Source organism: Urocampus carinirostris, chromosome 9, assembly GCF_059441175.1.
Source record: "Urocampus carinirostris isolate Australia breed hairy pipefish chromosome 9, RoL_Ucar_1.0, whole genome shotgun sequence".
In the NCBI taxonomy this organism is placed as follows: Eukaryota; Metazoa; Chordata; class Actinopteri; order Syngnathiformes; family Syngnathidae; genus Urocampus; species Urocampus carinirostris.
Window position 1 is genome coordinate 42,261,727 of NC_142357.1, and position 23,045 is coordinate 42,284,771.

The window sequence follows — 23,045 nt, forward strand, 5'->3', positions numbered from 1 at the left end:
TGGTCGGAGATGGGAAACAAGTTGGACAGCCGGGATGGAGAACGGAGCGTAGTTGGAGATTGGAAACAAGTCGGGCAGCCAGGAAGGGAGAAAGAAGCGTGGTCGAAGATCGGAAAGAAGTCGGGCAGCTGGGAAGGGAGAAAAAAAGCGTGGTTGGAAATCGGAACAAGTCTGGTAGCCGAGACGAGCGAGAACCCAGGGATCAGGGATCGTTCCAGAAACAGAATTGGGCAGGATACCTGGGACAGGAGAATGGAGTTTGGATTGGGGATCGATACAGGAAACAGGTCGGGATCAAAACGGGAGCCAGAGTCAAAACTGCTTGCCTTGCATGCGTTGAGGTTCGCAGACGGACTGACCAGGAGTGAACAAAAACGACGTGTTTAAATAGGAGGAGGAGTAATTGGGGAACAAGTGGCAGCTTGGGGCTGAACGAAGGAGAGCAGGTGAGGGCAATTGGCAAATCATGACATGTGATCCCCATTTTAAGCACTTAATTCGTTATTCAGTTTTGAAGTATTACTGTAGGGTTTTTTCTTCTCCCATTGTGCTTTTAGCACTTATTTTTCGGTAACACAGCAGAATACAGCGACATCTCGTCTGCAAATGATGCACGCGGTCCCTTTTCGTATTAAGGCAGGGTTTGCAATTGGCCTCTGGACCCCCAGTATGAGACCCCTGATTGAAGGAGAACATTACTTGAATATTTTTCTAAAAAAAACAATTATAAAGTAGTACTTTCTTGTCACTTAGTGTTCAGGAAAAAAAAACAATCATGGTCTATGAAAGGAACACGTTTATTCAAGTAGATTTTAAGGACAAAGAAAAACAATTCATTATTGTATGGGGGTTAAAACGCACCTTATTACTTCTGGAAAGGAGAAAAATGGGCAAAAGAAAGCAGAGAAAGGAAAAAAATCCAAGATAAAGGGAACAAGATTAAAAGTAAAGTTTAAGAAAAAAGGAGGGGCAAAATGAAAAAAAAAAGTAAATTATAAAAAGAAAGATTAGGGATGGAATTTCATTTTTCTTTTTTCTTCTTTCTTTCTTCTTATACTTCCTCTTTTTCCTTTTATTCCCGGTCTCCTTTTTCATTAAACACTGTCCCTTTATGGAATGTTTTTTGTGGAAAAGCCCCTTTGGCCCTACCTCACCCGGACCCTTGTTTTCAAGGCCCCCCGACTCGATTGATTTAGTTCCTCGGCATCCGTGACGTCACCAGACATGAGTCTTCTGATTGGTCAATAAGCATTTTGTTGACTTTCAAGTATTGAGTACACAAAGCGTTAAAATGGTTTTGTTTATCATGTTTTATTTATTTGTAAACATTTTCATTTATGATTCCAGTGTTTTTTCAGGGTTAGATAAACATTAATACAATTAGCATTTAAAATTTTATTAAAACAAATAGTAGAAAAAAACGAATTAAAAATAATAGATTTTATCCATAATGTTGTTACTGGTAATATCCTTTTTAAAGGGATCCCCCAAAACCTTTCTTTTTTCTCTCCTTTTTTTTAACTTGTTTTCCGAACTATTACTTATTTTTTCTCGCTTTTTTTCTACTTTTTTCCTCCATTTTCCTTCTTTGCTATAGATTTTACTTTTGTTTCCTTTTTCCGAGAATTTCACTTCTTCTTTCTTGCTTTTCTATAAAAGTATTTTGGTCTTTATTTTCCCCTTTTTTTTATTGTCTTCTTTTATTTGTTTTTTTTTTATAGCGTTTTCGTTTTTCATGCTTTTTCCTGTTTTTGTTCACCTTCTACTCCCCCCTTGCTTTTTACTTGTTTTTTTTCTTGCTGTATTAGGCTTTTCTTTTTTCTCCCCTCACATTTTTCCATTTTGATTTTCTTCTTTTGTTTCGTTTTCATTATTGTCTTCGTTTTAATTTTTTTTGTAGCATTTACCCCCTTTTTAAGTCATTGTGTGCATAAGGATACTTAATAATTGGTAATAAATGGATTAGGGCAAAGGCAGCATGGCAGCTGAGTGGTTAAGACGTCTGTTACACAGTTCTGACGTCATGGGTTCAAGTCCAGCTACCAACCTTCCTCTGCAGGGTTTGCATTTCGGGTTAACTGTCCCTTGCTGTGAATGAGTGTCTCTGTGTCCCCCTGACCACTGTCCAAAGATGGCTGGAAAGAGCTCCTGCGACCCTGCTAAAAATAAACTGTTCAGATAATGGATGGATGGATTCAAGCAACAAAAACAGTCCGAGGAGCCAATCGGAAGCCGAAAGAGATAGCTTCTTTTTCCCAGCCTGAGCTGAAAGAGCTGCTTCTCTAAAAGGGACGGAATTCCCATCACTACCACAAAGGGATATACTGAGAGGAGGACAACTGAGGCACACACTGTTGCAGGAGAGTACACATGAGTGTCCGCTCAAAAACACATGACTGGGGATAGTATGTGCACTGCACAGACTGCTGTCACTACTACATCCCCTTTTCTTTGGGTGGGCAGAGAGTATCCGCGGGTGTGCTCTGCCCCCTTGACCCACCCTAGGTAACGCCACTGTTCTGCATTAACCATACCTGTCGCGCTCCAGGGCTCCATGCCCTTACAAACTGTCATATTTTCCCTTTCTAAATACAAAATAATCTTACACAAGATTTTTTTTCAAACGCGTTTATGTAGTTCAACATGTTATATCGTACATGTGTTTCGTTATATTACATATATTGTTAATTAACATTTTGTTGTGAGTAACTGAGTTGCTCGACATGAATGAGGTTGATTATAAAAAAAAGTTCAAAAATGAAGTCGCTTGGACGTTCACTGTAAAAGGAAAAAATACATGCAAATATAATTAAGTAGAATAACACATTTTCTTATTCAAATTTTGAATTCATGTTCTGCATTCAATTATTGTTGGTAATATACTGATTTAAGGGATAACCACTTCCCGTTTTGACAACTACACTATGGATAACTTCTATCCTATGGACATGGGTTTTAGCGCACAAAAATGCGTCTAATCAAGGAATCAACTCCTTGCCCTGAAGAATTCTCGTGCCGGCGTGATGAAGGGGCCTATCGTGGAAGAAGAGCCGGAGCTAGCGAAGCGGCTAGCGGCGTTATAAGTCTTCGGTACCATCCGTAATCATGGTAAATGCGAACTCACGACCAAATAAGATCATCGAGTGCTGGTGGAAAACATCGAAGCGCACAGGGAGCGCAGTTGCTGTGTTTTGCGGAAACGTGGCTCACGTTTAGCATTGCAGACGCTAACGTGTAGCCACCCGGAGTTACCCGGAGCTATCCGGCTTCAACGCTGCTATACAGAGACACGAAAGCCCGGGGGAATTGGAGAGGAGGCGGACTTGCTAACACGAGGTGGTGTATCCCTGGATTTTCACAAAGAAAAGATTTCCATCTGCCGCAGGGATGTCGAACTTTTGGACTAGCGTGACGTCATCCACTCCGCTACAAGCACCCCTAGGGCATCATGTTCATCTGTTAATAAACAACGGGGTAGACTGCTGGAAGTGTGAATTTCCCTACGGGGATGAATAAAATATCTAGACATCTATCTATCATGAATCTGTCTTTTTTTTCATTTTCTCCTTTTATACTTCCTTTTTTTCTTAACTTCTTTATACAACACAATAATTCGTAATATAATGCATCAAAGCAAGTGAGCCGCATTGAGAGCCAGCTCTCTTTAATGAGTTGAGCCGAAAAAGCCGCTTCTCTAAAAAGAGACGGACTTCCTTTCACTAGACAACTACCACAGAATGATGCGTGATGGGAAATCCCTAGGCGGCAGACGCATATGCACAGTAGCATCAAACTGCTCGCTTCGTTAGCAACGAAAAAAAGACACCGAGATAGAGGCTACCGCAGCGAACTCGTTTGACTTGATTGGTTTGCCGTTTGGTGATAGTCGGTGTATACCGGATGGTGCCCATCATTAACAAATTTGCGTTTTTCCGTACAGATTTTCTTGTACACGTCTTAAAATGCATAATAAACGTACTTTGTACGGAAAAAAACGTACAGGTTGACAGGTATGGGCATATTACGATCTATTTTTAAATCGTCGTCAACGGCACGGAACGACTCCCAAATCAAACGCACCTTTAGGGTAACACGTACTAATCTTCCTCAAACAGTACCAGCCCCGTCCAATAGGAGCACGCCTATGCAAATATATGCAAATAAGATCGTAAATAGGGGGTGTGGTCTGTGTTTTTTTTTCTTCTCCCGAGTTGTGTGTTTTATCGGACCAGCTGAAAATGGCGGCTCCAAGCGACGAATCCGTCTAACTTTATGGGGGAATAAAAGAAGGTGACCGTAAATCACATTTTCGCTTCCAGAACATGGAGACAAACTTAACCGAGAAGACTTAAAAGACCGCAGCGAGTAAACGACGTCCGAAGGCGGAGGTAAACAAAACCCTGAGAAAGCTTACAACTGCCGATGCTAACATTAGCTTGCTAGCTAGCCGCCGATCAAAGACATTTCAACTACGCTAGCTAACAACGCTTACTGCTAAACCAAATTTCTCGATTTTTTTTACGAAATAACTTTAGGCTTTTGGATATTAACACACGTAACTGTTTTATTGTACGCTATTTTTGATAATTTGATGCCAGGATGCTAGCTAGCTTTAGTTTCCTAGCGCAAACAACACTGTTGGCTAACAGTGGCTTCCTATGTATACAAAAATCCTCATTGTTCCTCTCTTCGGCACCGAACAGGGAAACTGTGTAAATCATATTTCGATTTTCCCATTTTAGTGTTTTCATGAGTTCTTCTGTCCTTTTAGAGATGATGGAGGATCCTCATACGCGATACAGCAAACGCCTGGTAAGTCAACCGATCAGCGACTTTGGTGGCAGGCAAAATCAGCTGATTGTAATAATGATCATGGGGATTTCCTATGAGATCGTGATATTATTTTAAGATCCATAGAAATCGTGTCCATGCGCTCTCGCTTGTTTGTTGTGGTCTGGGTCATAAAACTGCAGCAGTCAAGGCGTCTCAACGACTCCCAGTTCATCAAACGGTCAAGTTCATTGTCTATGACAGCCGTCAGGAACCTGAGAAATGCATCCCTATCGAGATTTGCATCCTCTAGCTACTATAACCACTTTTACCTGGTTTATCCCACTTTTATATCACTTTTCGGGAATGTAATGGCGAACATATAACCCAGTTTGTCTTGCATTTGTTGGGAATGTAATACAACTTAAACCATTCCGTCTTTGTATTTGTTGTGAATCTAACCGCACGGTAATATACAAATCACTTTTGAGCAGGTAACATGTTTATTTTTCCTTTTTCTACTCAAATCACTCGTATTGAAACTGTTACGCACTCTACCATAAAGCTTATATTAAGCTCTATGCAGTGTTCACTTTACCTGTGAAAAGTGATGGGTCCCGGGGACTCGCTTACTCAAAAATCTATGGGTCCCAACAGAGATCTATGGCTCCCCAAAATTTTGTGTGCTCCATGCCCTTACAAACTGTCGTACTTTCCCTTACAAAATACAAACAATTTTTTTTTTGCAAACGTGTTTATTTATGTAGTTTAACATTTTATATTGTACATATGTTTCCTTATATCATATACATTTTTAATGAACATTTTGTTGTGAGACACTGAGTTGCTCGACCTGAATGATGTTTATTATAAAAAAAAGTTCAAAAATGAAGTCGCTTGGAGGTTCACTGTAGAAGGAAAAAATACATGCAAATATAATTAGGTAGAATAATACATTTTCTTATTCAAATTATGAATTCATTTTCTGCATTAAATTATTGTTGGTAATATACTGATGAAAGGGATCACCACAAACCTGTCTTTTTTCATTTTCTCCTTTTATACTTCCTTTTTTTCTTAACTTCTTTATACAACATAATCATTCGTAATAGAATGCATCAAAGCAAGTGAGCCGTTGGAGAGCCGGCTCTCTTTCATGAGTTGAGCCGAAAAAGCCGGTTCTCTAAAAAGAAACGGACTTTTACTACACAACTCGAACTAGAGATCGGCGTGCAGACGAAAATTCGAACCGCGAGACCAAAACAACATTGGCGGATCTGCCTCACAAAAAGTTTGGAGTGCGGTAAATCTTCTAAAATGAGAAAAATGATCATGACAATTTCGTGTCAAAAAAGTTGTGTCCCGGGTGACGCACGATGATTTGACGCGGTACGTTCCCAGCTAAAATAATGCGTCTAGGACGCAGGGATGCGGGCAAACGAGAACACTGTTTATGGTAGAGTGGATAACAGTTCTCAAAAGTGATTTATATACGGTGTGCATTACCGTTCAATTACATTCACAACAAGTACAAAGACAGAATGGTTTAAGTTGTATTACATTCCCAACAAATGCAAGACGAAGTGGTTTTGGTTATATGTCCGCCATTACATACCCGGAAAGTGATATAAATGTGAGATAAAATGAGGTAAAAGTGGTTATAGTAGCTAGGGGATGCAAATCTCAGCAGGGATGCATTTCTCGGCAGAACATCGCAAAAGCAAAATTATTTAGATAGTTTTTTTAGAGCGCCTTACCATATATTAGAAGACGAAATCGGCAAACCTGCTTTCCAAACTAAAGCTTGATTCTTCAAGTCAAGTCATTTTTATTTGTGACGCCCTTAATCACAAATAGTCTCAAAGGGCTGCACAGGTTATTACACGGACAATTTTTCAGACTATTATTATATCATCCCCTGATCTGGAACCAACATGAGGGCAAGGAAAAACTCAAAAACCTCAACATGAGAAAAATGAAGAAACCTTGAGAAGGGACCTCACATGTAGCATCCCCCTTTCAGGATTACCAGACAGCAAAGGATGTTGCAATCATAAATAATACAGAGATATTGTCCACGAAAAGTATAGGTTATTCATATGCTATAGAGTAGAAGTGTGTTTTAAGCTTCGATTGAAACATTTCCACTGAGGTTGCAGATCGGATCTCAGGGGGGAGAGCATTCCACAGTACCGGTGCTGATATGCTTATTAAGTGAGAACTAACATAAAATTAAAGAAAACCCACATTTTACTTAGAAAGTACAAAAACACAAAAGTGTAAGATGCAAAAGTAAATTGTTTTGAGCTTTCACACCCACTTAAAAATAATATCTGAATATGTCTTCCAGTATTCTGTTGTGGATGTTTTATGAAAAGGGGAATAAAAGTATGATGTCGAAAATAATGTACATTTTAATTATGGGGAGGGGAGTGCAAGTATGTAATTGCAAATTTATTGTCATGATCCTTCACACCCATTTAGAAAGTTCTGAATGTTTTCTTCAGTGGTTATTGTGTAGGTACATTTTCTGAAGTGGGAAATAACATTATGACAGTGTAAAGTCACGCAAATTTAAGAAGGCAAAAATGCAACTGCGTATCAAAAGAGAGACTAAAGAAATTTCTCTTGTTACTGTTGGTTGGTCGGACCACTTAACCACTAGTGTCGTACGGGTACCAATTCGTGCGGTGTGTCTTGGGCAAGTACAACCTGGTGGCGCCCATCCCTCTCCAGGCCAAAATGTGTTTCCACCCGGCCTCGAACCGGGGACCTTTTGCGTGTTAGGCGAATGTGCTAACCACTGCACGACGGAAACATATTGTGTGTAAAATAAAACCCTCGACATTTTCTACAGTTATTTTTGTGAAAATATGCTTCATTAAATGGGGAATGAAAACCTGACATAGAAGAAAATGCACATTTTTATTAGGACATACAAAATATTCCAACAGCATGTTGAAATCGAATAAATATTTTCTCAGGTTTTTGATACTGTATGTCAATTTTTTTAGAATTGAATTAGAATCATCTTTAACAATGTAGTGAACAATAATGAGAATGAACATGTGATAAAAGACTTAAAAGAGGAAAATATGATTTTAAAATACTATAGAATAAATAAGCAAACAATAACTGTAGACTGGCCGAAATTGTAATTGGATCAGAAACATGGTGCAATGAAAAGATATTGCAATGGAAAAAAAATATGAATATGGATTTTTTTATACATAGGCAAGATATAGTCATATTTTATCAGTTTTTCCTGCTTGTTTAAGATTGTTATGGCCCCGGAAAGCCTGTTAGTCCTTGTATTAATAAAAGGTTTTACATCAGGATAATTCATTTTTCAAAACAAACCGATACAAGCTTTTAAGAAAAAACGTTTGGATAACCCTTACATGCTGTATTTTCACACATGTTCAAAATATTGCAACAAAAAAAAAAAGAGTACAATGTTTATTTTGTTCTGCCACAAAATTGAATAAATACGTTTAATTCCGTTTTTAAAATAGCAGCAGTGCAGTTTTCTTGCATAAAGAAAAGAGTGGGGGTAGGGATATGTCATGTATTTGTTTTTGCGACGGATCCATCTGTCTCGCCAAACAGTACATGTGTTGTATGGCAGAGGAAAAAGGGGGGCAGGCGTTATTGGGGAATCAAAGGAGGGGGGGGCAATGTGTAGAAGATTAACCCCTGCTCTTTTGTCATGCTGTCTATTGTTTTGTTCACTATTTTTAAAACATCAAATTACCCTTAGTTATGGTCTTAAATCTATATGAAGTTATTTCACTTCACTGATCCGTTTAGCACATCCGCCTAACACGCAAAGGGGTCCCAGCTCTAGTCAGGGTGAAACTATATGTTGGCCTGGAGAGGGATGGGCGCCACCAGGCTGTTCTTGCCCAAGACAAACCACATACGACCTTAGTGGTTAAGGGGTCCAACCAACCAACTAGTGCAACAATCAAGATGTGATTTTGTGTTAGAAGTTGGCACCACTAACTGTTGTTAGCGGGTATAACACAGTCCTGACCACCAAAAAGAAAAGAGTATCACTCAATATAGTTAATTCAACATCCTAACAAACATCACATGCATTTATAACCATATGTTCCGATTGTAATTTGATTTTATGCCCCCTGAGACACATCTGTTATTACATTTTATAACCTTAAAATCAGTCAGTGAAGACCCTAAGCCAACATAAGAGTAAATAATAATAACTGTTCTTTTGTATCTTCCTTTAAAATGTTGTTTTCATATTTTTGTCACTAGCGTACCGGCACGCGACGGCGATACCAGGACGACGGAATCTCTGACGATGAAATCGAAGGGAGACGTATGTTCGACCTGGATGAGAAGTTACAGTGTAGCAGGTTTGGCTCGGACTTGGTCAAACACATGGAAGGCAAAGGTACTAGTTAGTATGCTAGTTAGAACGGTTGATAACCTAGAAGTCCGGGTAGAAAAATGGATTGTATAGATTTTTTTAATGCCTTTACTTTTTAGACAAGACACGCCAATAACAGTTCTGTTTCATATATCATTCAAAAAGAATAAAGGTTCGGGATGTTTGTGTTTTTGCAGATTTCAATTTTGAATACATCCAACGAGAAGGGCTGAGGGATCCCCTCATCTTTGAGAAAGATGAAGGCCTCGGAATACAGTCAGTTTCCTCATCGTATCACGTTCAAGCAGATGTTGATTAGAAATGACATTTCTTGTTTTGCTTTTACCAGAATGCCTGACTCTGACTTCAGCGTGAGTGATGTGAAGGTGTTCGTTGGTAAGCTTCTCGTGATTCTCTTCAACTCTACAAATCTGAAAGTTCTTAGGGGTCATAACAGACAATAAATTAAGTTGGAAAACACACATCAGACACATACAAACTAAGGTATCTAAAATCATTTCAATAATCAATAAAGCAAATTCCTTTTGAACTATAATGCATTGTATTTAATATATTGTTCTCTAGTACTTCCATACTTAACATATTGTGCAGGAGTCTGGGGCAATCATTACAAAAGTTGACTACAGCCCCTTTTTATCCTCCAAAAACGTGCAACTAGAACCATACACAGGGTAGGATATCGAGATCATACTCATATTTTATTCCTGCAGTCCAAATTATTAAAATATGATTAAATTAATTTCTTCACTGCACAAGTGCTATTTAAGGTCAGCAAAAACATAGTGCCAGAAAACAACCATAAATTATTCATTCAGAAAGAGGGAAATTATAATTTAAGGGGCTGTAGTGAATTCATAATCCCAAGGGTGAGATCCACCAGGAAAAGTATGTGTGTGTCTGTGTGCGGAGTCAAACTTTGGAACAATTTACAAGACCAGATCAAACAATGTCCAAGTATTCATGTGTTCAAATTTAAATACCAAAAAACATTACTGGTAAAATACAGAGATGTAGAAAATGGGATATGAGTGATACGAGAGATTGCGAATACTGCGTTTACAAACTATAGTTAACTTTGATGTTATTGTTACTATTATTTTATCATAACTGTTATTATTGCTATTGTTGTTATTATCATTGGTGTATTTAATAGGGAAGATGAAGGGGTAGGGAATATAAACATCTGCTTCTTACTACCCCTTTCCGAACATATTTTGTAACGCTATTTTGTTGTTGAGTTATTGTTTTTGTTCTGTTTTTTTTTTAAATTATTATTTTGATGTTCGAATAAAAAGTTTTTATTTATTCCTTCATCTAACCTTACTCACTCAACTGCCGTTTACGTTATCCCAGGCAGTCGGCGTATCGTCGACGTGATGGACGTGAACACCCAGAAGGGAATCGAGATGTCAATGGCGCAGTGGGGCCGCTACTATGAGACGCCGCCCTCAGAACGAGAAAAACTTTACAATGTTATCAGCTTGGAGTTTAGCCACACCAAACTGGAGAATCTGGTGCAACGACCAGCTTCTGTAAGAACCGTTTAACAATGCATGCAAGACACACGATTGCCACGGAAATATAAAATGCCGACGGTACGTGTCATTTTTTTTTTTTTTCAGGTGGATCTGATCGACTGGGTGGACAACATGTGGCCCCGTCATCTCAAGGAGAGACAGAGGGACTCCACCAATGCAATTAATGACATGCACTATCCCAAAGTTCAGAAGTAAGTTGAACCAATATAAAAGGCGCATGGATTAAGTCCCAAAATGTTTTCATGTCTGTCACGTGCCATAGGTATTGTCTAATGAGTGTGCAAGGCTGTTTCACGGATTTCCATATAGACTTTGGAGGCACTTCGGTCTGGTACCACATTCTTCGAGGAGGAAAGGTTAGTTTTTCACGCTCCAACAATGTCTGAATGTAGCCTAAAACTAAATATTTTAATATTTGGTACCATTAAACAATCAGCTGTCTTGTTAGTTACCCTTCTCACGTTTTCTCCTGCAGGTGTTCTGGTTGATCCCCCCCTCCCCTCAGAACCTGGACATGTATGAAAATTGGGTTTTATCAGGAAAACAGGGAGATATCTTCTTGGGTGACAAGTGTCACGACTGCCAGAGGATTGAACTCAAGCAAGGCAATACCTTCATGATTCCCTCAGGTCTGTGCACGACAAATACACACATGAAATGAATGTTCGGCGGTAGTTTTGATCATTGGACCTAGTGATAGAGACTATGACGGAGCGATCTACTTCAACCACAAACAAATAAAAGCAGTGCCATTCTTTATTAACGGGAGTATCTGGCACAGAGTCAAATGTTAGATTTTGCAGAAAGAGCATCATTTTTACAGCAAATACTAATTGTGCTTATTGTAATTTTCCGAATTGACTATTGATATAATAGAAACTAACCATTTTCTTATGTCATTATCAATTTGTTGATACAGCCCCTTTTTATCCTTCAAAAACGTGCAATAATAACCATACACAGGGTAGGATATTGGGAACATACGAATATTTTATTCATGCAGTCCAAATTCTTAAAATTGGATCATTTAATAAAAATGTTCACTTCATAACTGTTATGGAAATGACGGTAACTGTTAAGGTCAACAAAAACACGGTGCCAGAAAACATCCAAAAATGATTCATTCGGAAAGAGGGAAATTATAACTTGAGAGGCTGTAGTAAGTTCATAATCCCAAAGGTGAGAACCGCCAGGAAAAGTATTTGTGCGTCTGTGTGCGGAGTCAAACAACAATTTACAAGACGAGATCAAACAATATCCAAGTATTCATGTGTTCAAATTTAAATACAAAATAACATTAGTGGCGAAATACAAGGATGAACAAAATGGGATGTGAGTGAGATTGGAAATACTGCGTTTAAAACTATGGTAAACTTTGTTGTTATTGTTGCTATTATTATGTCATAATTGTTTTTATAAATACAATTTTTATTTTTATTGTCGTTATCATTGGTGCCGCAGTGATGTTTGATAACTAGTGGCATTGTGACGTTGAGGGTATTGCGAAGATTAGTGTATAAAATATGTGATTATTGTAATATAATTGTTGATATCTGACCTATGTAATAAGTATATCCATGAGATATTGTTATATTAGACACAAGAGGAGAAGAGGATTTGTAAAATGTATTTAATAGGGAAGATAAAGGGGTAGGGAATATAAGCATTTGCTTCTGACTACCCCTTTTTGAACATATTATGTAATATTATTTTGTTACTGTTTTTGTTCTGTTTTATTTTAATGTTCTAAATAAAGTTTTCATTCATTGTGTGTGGCTCATTGCAGGATGGATCCACGCTGTGTACACACCAGAAGACACCCTGGTGTTTGGCGGAAATTTCCTTCACAGCTTTAATATCCCCATGCAGCTCAACATCTACAGCATTGAAGATCGCACTCGGGTGAGTATTTTGACTGATAACTGTTTGACAATACTTTGTAAAAAAAAAAAAAAAAAAAAAATCCTCTGGAAAGTAAGTGTTTGGTCTATCCATTTTAGGTGCCAGCCAAGTTTCGCTATCCCTTTTACTACGAGATGTGCTGGTACGCCCTGGAAAGATACCTCTACTGCCTGACCAACATCTCCCACCTAACCCCCGAGTTCCAAAAATACTCCCTTGGGATAGGTGAGGACTCCTAACACACTTTTTACATCCACGCTTTGATATATTCTGCATCCTTTGACAGTAGAAAACTCTTTCCAGGTTTGACTCGAACGGACATCGGGGTGGACAAGACTGGGAACGGTACTTCTAATGGTGTTGAGAATGATGTCGACGTTAAGTCGAGTGAGTCCGAAGAGGAAGAATTAAAAAAGGAAGAAAACAATCAAGGGATCAGGCCACGGCATTTATTGACGGTCTTTGAGCTTGAGGGGCTTTGGACGCTCTTGGAAAAGCTTGAGGATTTGCCTACGAGCAAAAAGTGCGTCCCTTCCGGGATTGAGAACGCCTCAGCTCTGTTAGAAGACATGAGGGTGAGTCATTAGTGAAAATTTTGCCGCACAAAACAAAGGTCTCAATAGGTCTGTGTTAACTGTTTCTTCTACCTTTTTTAGGCGGTCCTGAAAGAGCAAGCTACGGATATCCCAAAACTGTCTTACACCGGAGAGCCCATTGTCAAGTGGCCTAAAAGAGTAAGTACGGAGTTCCCTCAGTTTTAGCTTTGGGGACCAGACCCACCAGCAAAAAAGTGAAAATCCGCAAAGTAGCGTCACACCTTTTATAAAAACAACCAAGCGTTAAACTTACCTCGAGATGACGTCGTGACTGACTGAGAGTATGCGATTGTAACAAAGTTACAACTATAGATCTAATAATAACACACGACACATAATTGTAGTTGAATGGATGATTTTATCGTCATTAAAACCACATTGGAGGGCTTCTTTTAGTTTAAGAAAAAAATCTAGAGAGCGCCGAGCTAGCTGCGCGCTAGCATCTGGTGTCCTTGATTTGAGCCAAGTCTCTGCAATGAATAAAATACAACCATCCCAAATGTAGCGGTTTTCCATAAGTTTTAGTTCCAGGTCGTCATCGCTGTATGGTGAGATGGAACTAGCGTTGTTATTAATACAGGTTCCTCAGGGGTTAGCTTGTGGGGGTTGCTACGTAGCTTAGCCGTAGAAGGCCACGCCTGCAGCACCGCTCTTGCCTTCTTCCCGACGCCTCCTCAGTCGTTTCTTAAACCTGATAATAATCCACGGAGCGCCCGCTGGTGACATCCATTTATTTGTGATCTTTTGACTTTCCTCAGAGTCAGAATTAATTGCTGAATTTCATTTCAATGTAAAGAGCCGCTAAAATCTAGCAGTCACCATGCTTCCCAGTTGGTTTTGGGAGGCTGGTGTATGCGATCAGTCAATCGCACACAGTCACACCCAACCAACATGGGGCGCCCTCTAGAACTATGGTTAACTTTGTGTTATTTTTGCTATTGTAATATCATAACTGTTATTATTAATATTATTACAATTTTTGTTATAACATTGGTATATTTGGTGGGGAAGGTGAAGGGGTGGGGAATATAAGCATCTGCTTCTTATTACCCCTTTTCAAACAAGTTATGTAACATTATTTTGTTGTTGAGTTATTGTTTTTGTTCTGTTTTTATTTTAATATTTGAATACAAGTTTTCATTCATTCATAATTAAAAAAAAAAAAAGACAATAAAAACAATTTAATTCAAAATCTGTGAAACAGTAAACCAGCAATAACCAAAGCGCAAAGAAGCGAGGGGTCTCTATAATGTTTTAGTTTAAAAGTTTAAACCCTCATCTCGTAATATGATGCACGACATTACTAAGTGCACCGACGGGGCCCAGTTGATCCTCACGCAACTTGATTTCATCTAGCCGTCGTGGTACCGACCACCATCCCCACCACCGGCGCCACCCGTCCGTCCCCGCACGGCTCCTACCCAACACAAGTCGTCCAGCCAGACGTCCCACAAGCGATCGCGCTTATCCGCTCTGAGGCGCCGGCGAGTGCGATGTAAGACTTGTGCCGGCTGCTGCCGGAAAGAGTGCGGGGACTGCCAGTTTTGCCTCGACATGAGGAAATTCGGGGGGCCCGGAAGGATGAAGAAGGGCTGTCAGATGAGGCAGTGTCTCATGGTTAGTTTTACGCGATGCGGGGGAAAAAATACATTGCTGTTTGCATCCGCATATGTTTAAGACGCACATTTGTGTCCGTGTAGCCCGCTCTGCCAAACACAGCCCGATGCGCCATCTGCGAAGCGGGTGAAGAAGACGAATCCGACCCGAGCACCCACACGCTCATGGAGTGTTCCGTTTGTATGCGGATCACGCATCGGCGTTGCATTAAGGTGAGTGCGCTTCACAAAAAGCAAGTCAAACGGTTTGGTTTTCTCGGTGGCTTCCCTCATCGATTTTTCTCAGGATCCCGGCGAAGGGAGAATTAATACAGATCTGCCCAGTTGTTGGGAATGTCCCAAGTGTTACAACAGCAAAGAGACGGATTCTGAGGTACGCGCTCAAATAAGTTCTGTTTTTGTTTCTGCAATGGTCTACTTCAGGGGTAGGGAACTTATGGCTCGGTAGCCATATATGGCTCTTTTCATGAGTACATATGGCTCCGAAATAAAATGTAACTATTGCGCGTTTCAAAGTCAAGTGATTTCTTCCCGATTTTGGTCCATATAAAGCCGAAGCAACTTAATGCAGAAGTTCGATAAGAAACCATTTAAACCGATAAATAAAAACGCTGGCAAACGACTTTGATTGGGTGAGCAGTACAGGTAGGCGGGTCCGTCTACACCCAAAGTGAATATGACGATATGCTTATCGTTTGCAGTCATTTGTGACATCTTTACAAAAGAACTTTGCATGCACATTGTTTTGAAACCGTTAAGGACAGATTTCATGGAAAAAAATTGCCTCGACACTCTTAACGTGAGGTGGAAATCAAATTGTAAATAGCATATTTACATTGATTTGGGACACAGGATTTGGCATTATCGTCATTTCATACATTTGAATAAATCATCAAATGAAACACAGTGAAATAAAATGTGCTGAAGAATTAGTTTTTGTCTAGAGAGCGTGTTTGGCAGTTTTTTCAATTTTGTCTGAAAATATATGATGTGGCTCTCTTAATTTCTTTTTAAAACATGTTTTGCTTTTATGGCTCTTTGGGTCAAAAAGGTTCCTGACCCCCGATCTAATTTATTCGTTATGCAATAGTCTTCCAGCGAAGAAGAAAGCGAAGCGTCCGAAGAATCAACATCCCCGCCTCCGTCCAAACTCGCGTACCGGGAAGGTATCGGCGTAAGTGAAAGAGGGGCGAAGGCACGGCGCGGCAGAGCCACTGCGCGACCCACTGCCCCGCCTCCTTCTCAGAAATTGCTACTGCAGCATCGTCAGAACCGCAAAAGAGCAAGTCTGCTGGAGCTTCGACTCAAGAAAAGGGTCAGCCTTCGGCACGATGTATTTACGTTTCGTCATCTTTGCAAAGGGAATGAACTTGTCTTTTTCAATGTTACAGATAAAGCTTGAGCGCAGCAGAATTCTTGCTGTAAGTTCCACACGCACCTGTTCACTGAATTCACACTGTTCACTGTTCTAAAACTGTTGTGCAGAAGAAGCATCTTATTTGCAGAATAAGTATTTAATTGCCAGCTTTAAACAAGCTCGGTGGCCTTGGGGGTATGGCGCCCGCCCCGAGACTGGGAGGTTGTGGTTCAAGCCTCGGTTAAGTCATACCTAAGACTTAAACATTGGCACTCGTTGCCTCCCTGCTTGGCGTTCAGCATTAGGGGTTGGAATTGGGGGGTTTGGTCACCTAATGACTCCCAACACCTCAGTTGGGTTGAGCGAGGGGGCTGGGAATCCCCTCCTCTGAATCAATCTCCCAAAAAGAGTCAGAAATGACTCTAGCCAACTCCCACTAGGGGGTTATGGCTGTGGTGTATATATATATATATATATATACATACACACACACACAAGTATTTAATTGCAGAAGAAGTATTTTACTTATATTTACGTAGTGTTAAATGTTCTTACATCTTACTGTTTTTGATTTACATTTAACTTCATTTCCATATTTTTGTGCAAATGGAAAACGTTTTCATTTGACTTGTTACAGTTTTAAGTGCAATATCCTGGTTGAGGATAGTTTGTTAGAGGTGAACATTTTTTCTTTATATTCTTGTTAGAGTTGGGGTTATTCTTGTTGCAATACACTGATCGAGGTTATTTTGATTCTAAGTTTGGATGTAAAGCCAAGAATGCTTATGTTGTATATTTCTTTCCATTCCTAGCAAAGACAAGCAATGGAGCGCGCCAAAATGCAATCCCGCCTGCGCTCTCCAGGGAGCACACTTTCTCAGGGAAGAGGTCGGGGCACCTCCTGGCCGAGTGCCTCCTCTCAGCCCGGCTCTTCCAGGCCACCCGGGTCCCTCCAGCAACAGTCTACTTCCAGTTTGAGTTTGGAACCCAAAGGAGAGGCCCGGAGAGGGCGAGGCCGAGGCGTGAGGTTGCGTGGAGGAGGAGCAGGTAGAGGAACCACGGGGGGTCGCTATTATCCGGGCTTCGACTTTGAAAGTGACGACAGTAGCAGCAGCAGCTCAAACAGCAGCACCTCGGACGACGAGGAAGCGAGGGTGCGAAAAGGCGGGCGGGCGGGAAATAAGGAGAATCGGCCTCAGTCCAGAGTCGGAGGACGACCAGCCAAAGACGGAGAAGAGGAAGAGTGGCAAGACGCCAACCAAAACGGCGCGGAGGATAACGGCGACGAGACGGAGCGAGGTACAGTGAAAGTGACACTCCAAAGGTCGACCAATGAGAAGAAGGAGCATTCGGCCATTCTTCCCAAAATGGAGGCAATCAACCCTCAATGCGCTGCTCCGCCAAAACACAACCCAAACAAAACCCTCATCAGGCCACCTATCAGAAACACAAACAAACATTCCAATAGTCACGTGCCAGGAATCGCCCGCAGCGGACACTCCGACGCATCCCACCACAACCTCACCAAACGAACAGAGCCCAGCGCTGCAGCCAAGCTGAGCAACGGCGCCTCCTCTTCTTCTGCGCTCCCACAGCGGCGCGTCCCTCTGTCGGCCGTGCAGGGCGGCAGCGACAAGGAAACCGGCGGAAGCGGGCCGAACTGCGAGAGGGAAGTCTGGGTGTCCGTCTTCCGATATTTGAATCGAGCCGATCTCTGCGTGTGTATGGCCGTCTGCAAGAACTGGTACAAATGGTGAGGGACCATTTACTTCACTTCACTCTATGCCACTCATTGACCCTTTAGGCACATGTGACGACATCATGACAGACGGCAGTAAACTGTGGGTGAGGCCGGTAAACGGTAGACAACAACAATAAAGCTACCATTTACAATGACTAGTCAAACCAATATTGTACAGCTTTCTGATGAGGTGGCTGTGTATCCTAATGTGTTTCCTCCAGGGTGCTGCCTAATCTCAACTCGTCTGTAACCAATAGTTGCTTAAATGGTTTATCATTTTTATTTTATTTTACATTGATCGTATTATGTAAATGGTCTGCATTTATATAGCGCTTTTCAAGTCACTGAAGACCTCCCAAAGCGCATTACAATGTTCTTCACACTTACCCATTCTCACACACCTATAGCCAATAGGGAGTCAGCCATGCAAGGCACCGACCTGTTTATTGGGGGCATTAGGGATTAGGACACTTCGACATATCACACGGAGGAGCCGGGAATCGAACCTGCGACCACTTGATTCCAAGACGAGTGCTCTACCTCCTGAGCTAATGCTGCCGCTCATGTGTGGCTCATTGTGGCGAATTTCCACTTCCCTGCCGATTCTCACCCCCTTCACGCAAACGCCAAATTGTTTTATCGTAAGTTCTAATCACGCCAATAAATATTCCTTAATAAATACATCATCCAACCTACGATCGTGACACTCGTTCTGTCGGAAACTCAATGCTAAGAAGCAAAGGGGAAAAAACAGGTGCGTGTTCACGTTAAGGGGAGCGAGATTCTTCTGCAGGCGAGTCGAAGTTAGCCACAACACACTTATCTACGTAACGTAAAATTGATTGGAAATACATCAAACGTGCCTTGAAAAAATGCTGGCTGCAAATCCTGATAAAATTCTAAATCGGGCTAAGAACCTTGCCAAGGTGGTACAGCCCAACGCAAAGCAATAAATAACCATGGTACAAAGCGGTGGTTATATTCTTCTGTGGTGGTTATTGGTATTTGTTTGACTCAAGTGCTGCGGTGCGTTTTGCCGTCTGTCATGGCTCTCATTCTGCCGCAAAGGGCAACGTAATGTCAATAGACGTATCATATTTTCCTTGAACGCAGGTGCCTGGACAAGCGACTCTGGACACAGATCGACCTGAGCATCAAACGCGCCATCACGCCTCAAGCTCTAACGGGCATCATCAAGAGACAACCCGCTTTGCTCGATCTTTCCTGGACTAGCATCACCAGGAAACAACTCTGCTGGCTCATTGGTCGCCTTCCAGGTATGCTTACGAAGCAACGTGGTACGCCGCGAACATCTTGTGAATTCGATTTTCTTGAAAGGTTTGAAGGACCTGATGTTGGCGGGTTGTTCGTGGACATCCGTTTCTGCGCTGTGTTCTTCCGCTTGCCCTCTCCTCCGCACTCTGGACCTGCGGCATGCAGTCGGAGTCAAAGATGCTCAGATCAGGGACTTGATCACTCCTCCAGGTGTCTATTTTCACCTTTTTGATACAAGTCAAGTCAAATCATGTTTATTTGTGACGCCCTTAATTACTGAGTCTCAAGGGGCTGCACAGACCACAGATTATTGCAAACCACAGACTATTATCACAGCATCCCCTGATCTAAAACCTACATGAGGGCAAATAATACACAAATATTGTCAACATAAAATATAGGTTATCCTTATGCTATAGAATAGAAGTGTGTTTTAAGCTTAGATTTAAAAATTTCCCCTGAGGTTGCAGATCAAATCTCAGGGGGAAGAGCATTCCACAACATCTGGGCCCGAATGAAGACCGCTCTCAAACCTGAGAATCTCTTCTTGGCTTTTGGGATCATGAGAAGACCAGCATTTTCAGAGCGAAGGCTCCGGACCGGAACATAGGGGGAAATTAAATCAGAACGATATGAGGGAGCAAGTCCATGCATGATTTTATAGACTACCAACAGAACCTTAAAATCACATCTTAAGCTAACAGGGAGCCAATGCAGGTTAGCTCAAATCAAATTCATGTGATCAAACTTTCTTGTCTTAAAAGCCTGGCTGCAGCATTTTGTACCAGCTGAAGGCTTTTGATTTTGGACTTTGGGAGACCGGAGAGTAGTGCATTACAGTCATCGGGACGGTAATAAACGCGTGAATTATCATCCACGCATCCGACTGAGACGGTTTAGGGCGAATTTTAGCAATGTTGCAAAGATGGAAGAAAACTCTTCTAGTAATATTCTTAACGTGTACTTGAAAGGACAGATCGGGGTCAAATATGACACCTACCTATTTGACTGAGTCACTCTGGGTGATATTACATTTGTCAATGTTCAGAGCCGTTTTTGAGAACAAGTCACGGCATTTAGATGGACCAATAATTAACATTTCGGTCATTTCAGAGTTAAGGCGCAAGAAGTTGAGTGACATCCATTCTTTTATCTCAGTGAGGCAGGCCTCCAAATTTCCACAGTTTAGTTTGGCAGAATCTTCCTTCGGAAGATATAGTTGAGTGTCATCTGCATAGCAATGAAAACTGATATTATACTTGCGAATAATATCACCTCATGGAAGCATGTAAATGCTGAAAAGAAGGGGGCCAAGTACTGAACCCTGCGGAACACTAAAAGGCTCAGATGTCATTTCACCATATTTAACACAGTGCTTCCTATCTGAGAGGTAGGATCTGAACCATAGGACGGTTCCTGAGAGACCAATCAATTTTTCCGATCGTTCTAGTATGGTCCACAATGTCAAATGTAGCACTAAGGTCCAGCAGCAGCAAGAGTGATGAAGCGCTGGAGTCCATTGCCAGATCACATTGTTTTTGTTATGCACATTCAAAATATTTTATCCAATTGGATATGTTGCTGTTGGATGTGAAAAACAAAAACGCAGCAGCCACAAATGCACTCTGTTACTTATTAAACAGGATTTAGTCTAACACAACTACAAAATGAGAAGGCTTCCAAGGACATTGGCTATAACTACATTAACAAGGGTTCCATGTTATTCACGTCTTTTTTTCATAGTCCTCAAAGCATGCATACTAGTGTGTTCTCCCTCCCGGTGGCGTTCTAGGCTGCGACAATCGCAGCCAGTTGAGGACGGTGCAATGTCTGCGACTGGGTGGCCTGGACATCAGCGACTCCACACTGCGCTTGGTTATCCGCCACATGCCCCACTTGACCAAGTTGGATCTTTCCCACTGCGACAACCTCACCGACAACTCCATCAACCTCCTGACCGCCGTGGGTTCGTCCACCCGGAATACGCTCACGGAACTCAACTTGGGAGGTGAGAAAAAGAATGATTCTGATGAATGGTGTGCAGTTGTACAGCGCTTTTCAAGTCAATGAAGACCTCCCAAAGGGCTTTAGATTCAGATATACTTATTGTCATTCTAGTACACGTGTATACAGAACGAAATGTCGATACATCTGACCCGCACAGTTTCCTTGAATGTACAGATATAAATAAAATGTTGTATTGAGTTGGAGTATTGAAGTGATGTCTGGAAAACTCAAAACAGCACCAGGCGTTTCTCAAAACAATACCTGTCGTCCTCTGTCATCAGGGCTTTTTTGCGTCGTCGGATGTGCTGATTATCTTATCAGCCTTGTGTCCCGTTCCCGCCATTGTAAACTTGTAAACAATATTTCCTACCAGGGTGCCCTGAACTTTCACTGCTCATTGAATAAAGGCACAGTCAGTAAATAACTGCAGCATTAAACTCACTAAATGTAACTTGTATTCAATCGTATAAAATCCTTTATAGTCAAATGTATAAAATCCTTCACTAGAGAGTAGAAGTGTGTTTTAAAAAGCTTAGATTTCAACATTTCCACTGAGGTTGCAGATCCAATCTCAGGGGGAAGAGCATTCCACAGCACCGGGGCCCCAATGGAGAACGCTCTCCAACCCGTGGATTTCTTCTTGGCTCTTGGGATCACGAGTAGACCGGCGTTTTCAGAGCGAAGGCTCCAGACCGGAACTTGGGGGGACATTAAATCAGAAAGATATGAGGGAGCAAGTCCATGCATGATTTTGTTTAATACCAACAGAACCTTCAAATCACATTTTAAGCTAACAGGGAGCTAATGCAGGTTAGCTCAAATCGGGGTGATGCCATCCACTGTGTCTCTGTTTTTGTGCCACAGGGAGCAGTAAACTGACCGACACCAGCCTGAAGTACCTCCGCCGCCTTTCCTGCATCTCCCTGCTGGACCTGCGAGGCTGCAAGGGCGTCTCCCGCAAAGCCTGCGAGGATTTCATCTCCGAGCTCTCGGTGAACACGCTCTACTGCCTGTCGGACGAGAAACTCATCCAGAGGATTTCCTGAAGCCGGTCCTCGGACACTTAAGAGGAGACCCGGGAGTCTTTGTGTTTTTTGTCTTTTCAGGGGCAGGGAGGAAGCTTGTGTGATGAATCACTCACTTTATTATTTTTGTTTTCTGCTCGATGCAAAGCATCCACGGGTTCCTCTTCGGAAATACAATTTCTAGGTTGTAAATATAACAGGCAAGCATGCGTGAACTTCGGGCGGGGTCATCTGTATCAAGCCAAGGAGCAGGTGTCGGAAAATGGTGCATTTTTCGACCACCGTTTGATATCAGGTGCTATGATTTTCCAACACTTCTTTGTTTTTGTACAGAGACTGTTTAAAGGAATATAGTCTTTTCTCCACATCTCTGATCTATTTTTCTGGGATTCCCTTTTTTTCCTCCACAACACAATTCATTGTCGAGATGTAAAATGTATTAATTCCAAGAGGGCGGGGTCAGGAAGTGGAATCGGATTGTCTCGTTTGCACCCAACTCAAAGAACTTTTTCCCGATCCAGGTTTCTTTCCAGTCAACAAAATGAATAAATGTACATTGTTTTTTTTCCTGCTTAGGTGTTCAAGAATGGGGAGACTTGTAGCACTATAATTATTTTCAGATTTTTTTTTTAATACTCGGTTATGTATTTTTCAAGGAAAATAAAAAGCAGAATCTCGCTGTAGGTGAAATGTTTTCGCCTTGGTTATTTTACGTCTTTGAATGCAGCCAATCGATGACGACAACGATCGATAATCGATTGATGAGCAAGCTGTCATCTGGTGGGCGTGGCTTCCTCCCACAAC

General features: G+C 41.4%; 1 protein-coding gene across 1 annotated transcript; it reads left to right on the plus strand.

Annotated features, from left to right (window-relative positions):
• The first annotated feature begins 4,202 nt into the window (after positions 1-4,202).
• On the plus strand, positions 4,203-22,931 carry kdm2ab (lysine (K)-specific demethylase 2Ab). The gene is made up of 23 exons (XM_088343946.1): positions 4,203-4,388; positions 4,772-4,812; positions 9,049-9,187; positions 9,361-9,439; positions 9,513-9,559; positions 10,538-10,716; positions 10,807-10,913; positions 10,985-11,078; positions 11,198-11,351; positions 12,509-12,624; positions 12,723-12,849; positions 12,928-13,199; positions 13,281-13,358; positions 14,577-14,837; positions 14,921-15,049; positions 15,123-15,209; positions 15,927-16,151; positions 16,228-16,257; positions 17,006-17,946; positions 19,048-19,211; positions 19,273-19,419; positions 21,002-21,217; positions 22,081-22,931. The coding sequence occupies exons 2-23, from the start codon at positions 4,774-4,776 to the stop codon at positions 22,260-22,262; spliced, it is 3,813 nt and encodes a 1,270-aa protein (XP_088200072.1). The 5' UTR covers positions 4,203-4,388; positions 4,772-4,773; the 3' UTR covers positions 22,263-22,931.
• Positions 22,932-23,045: the final 114 nt, after the last annotated feature.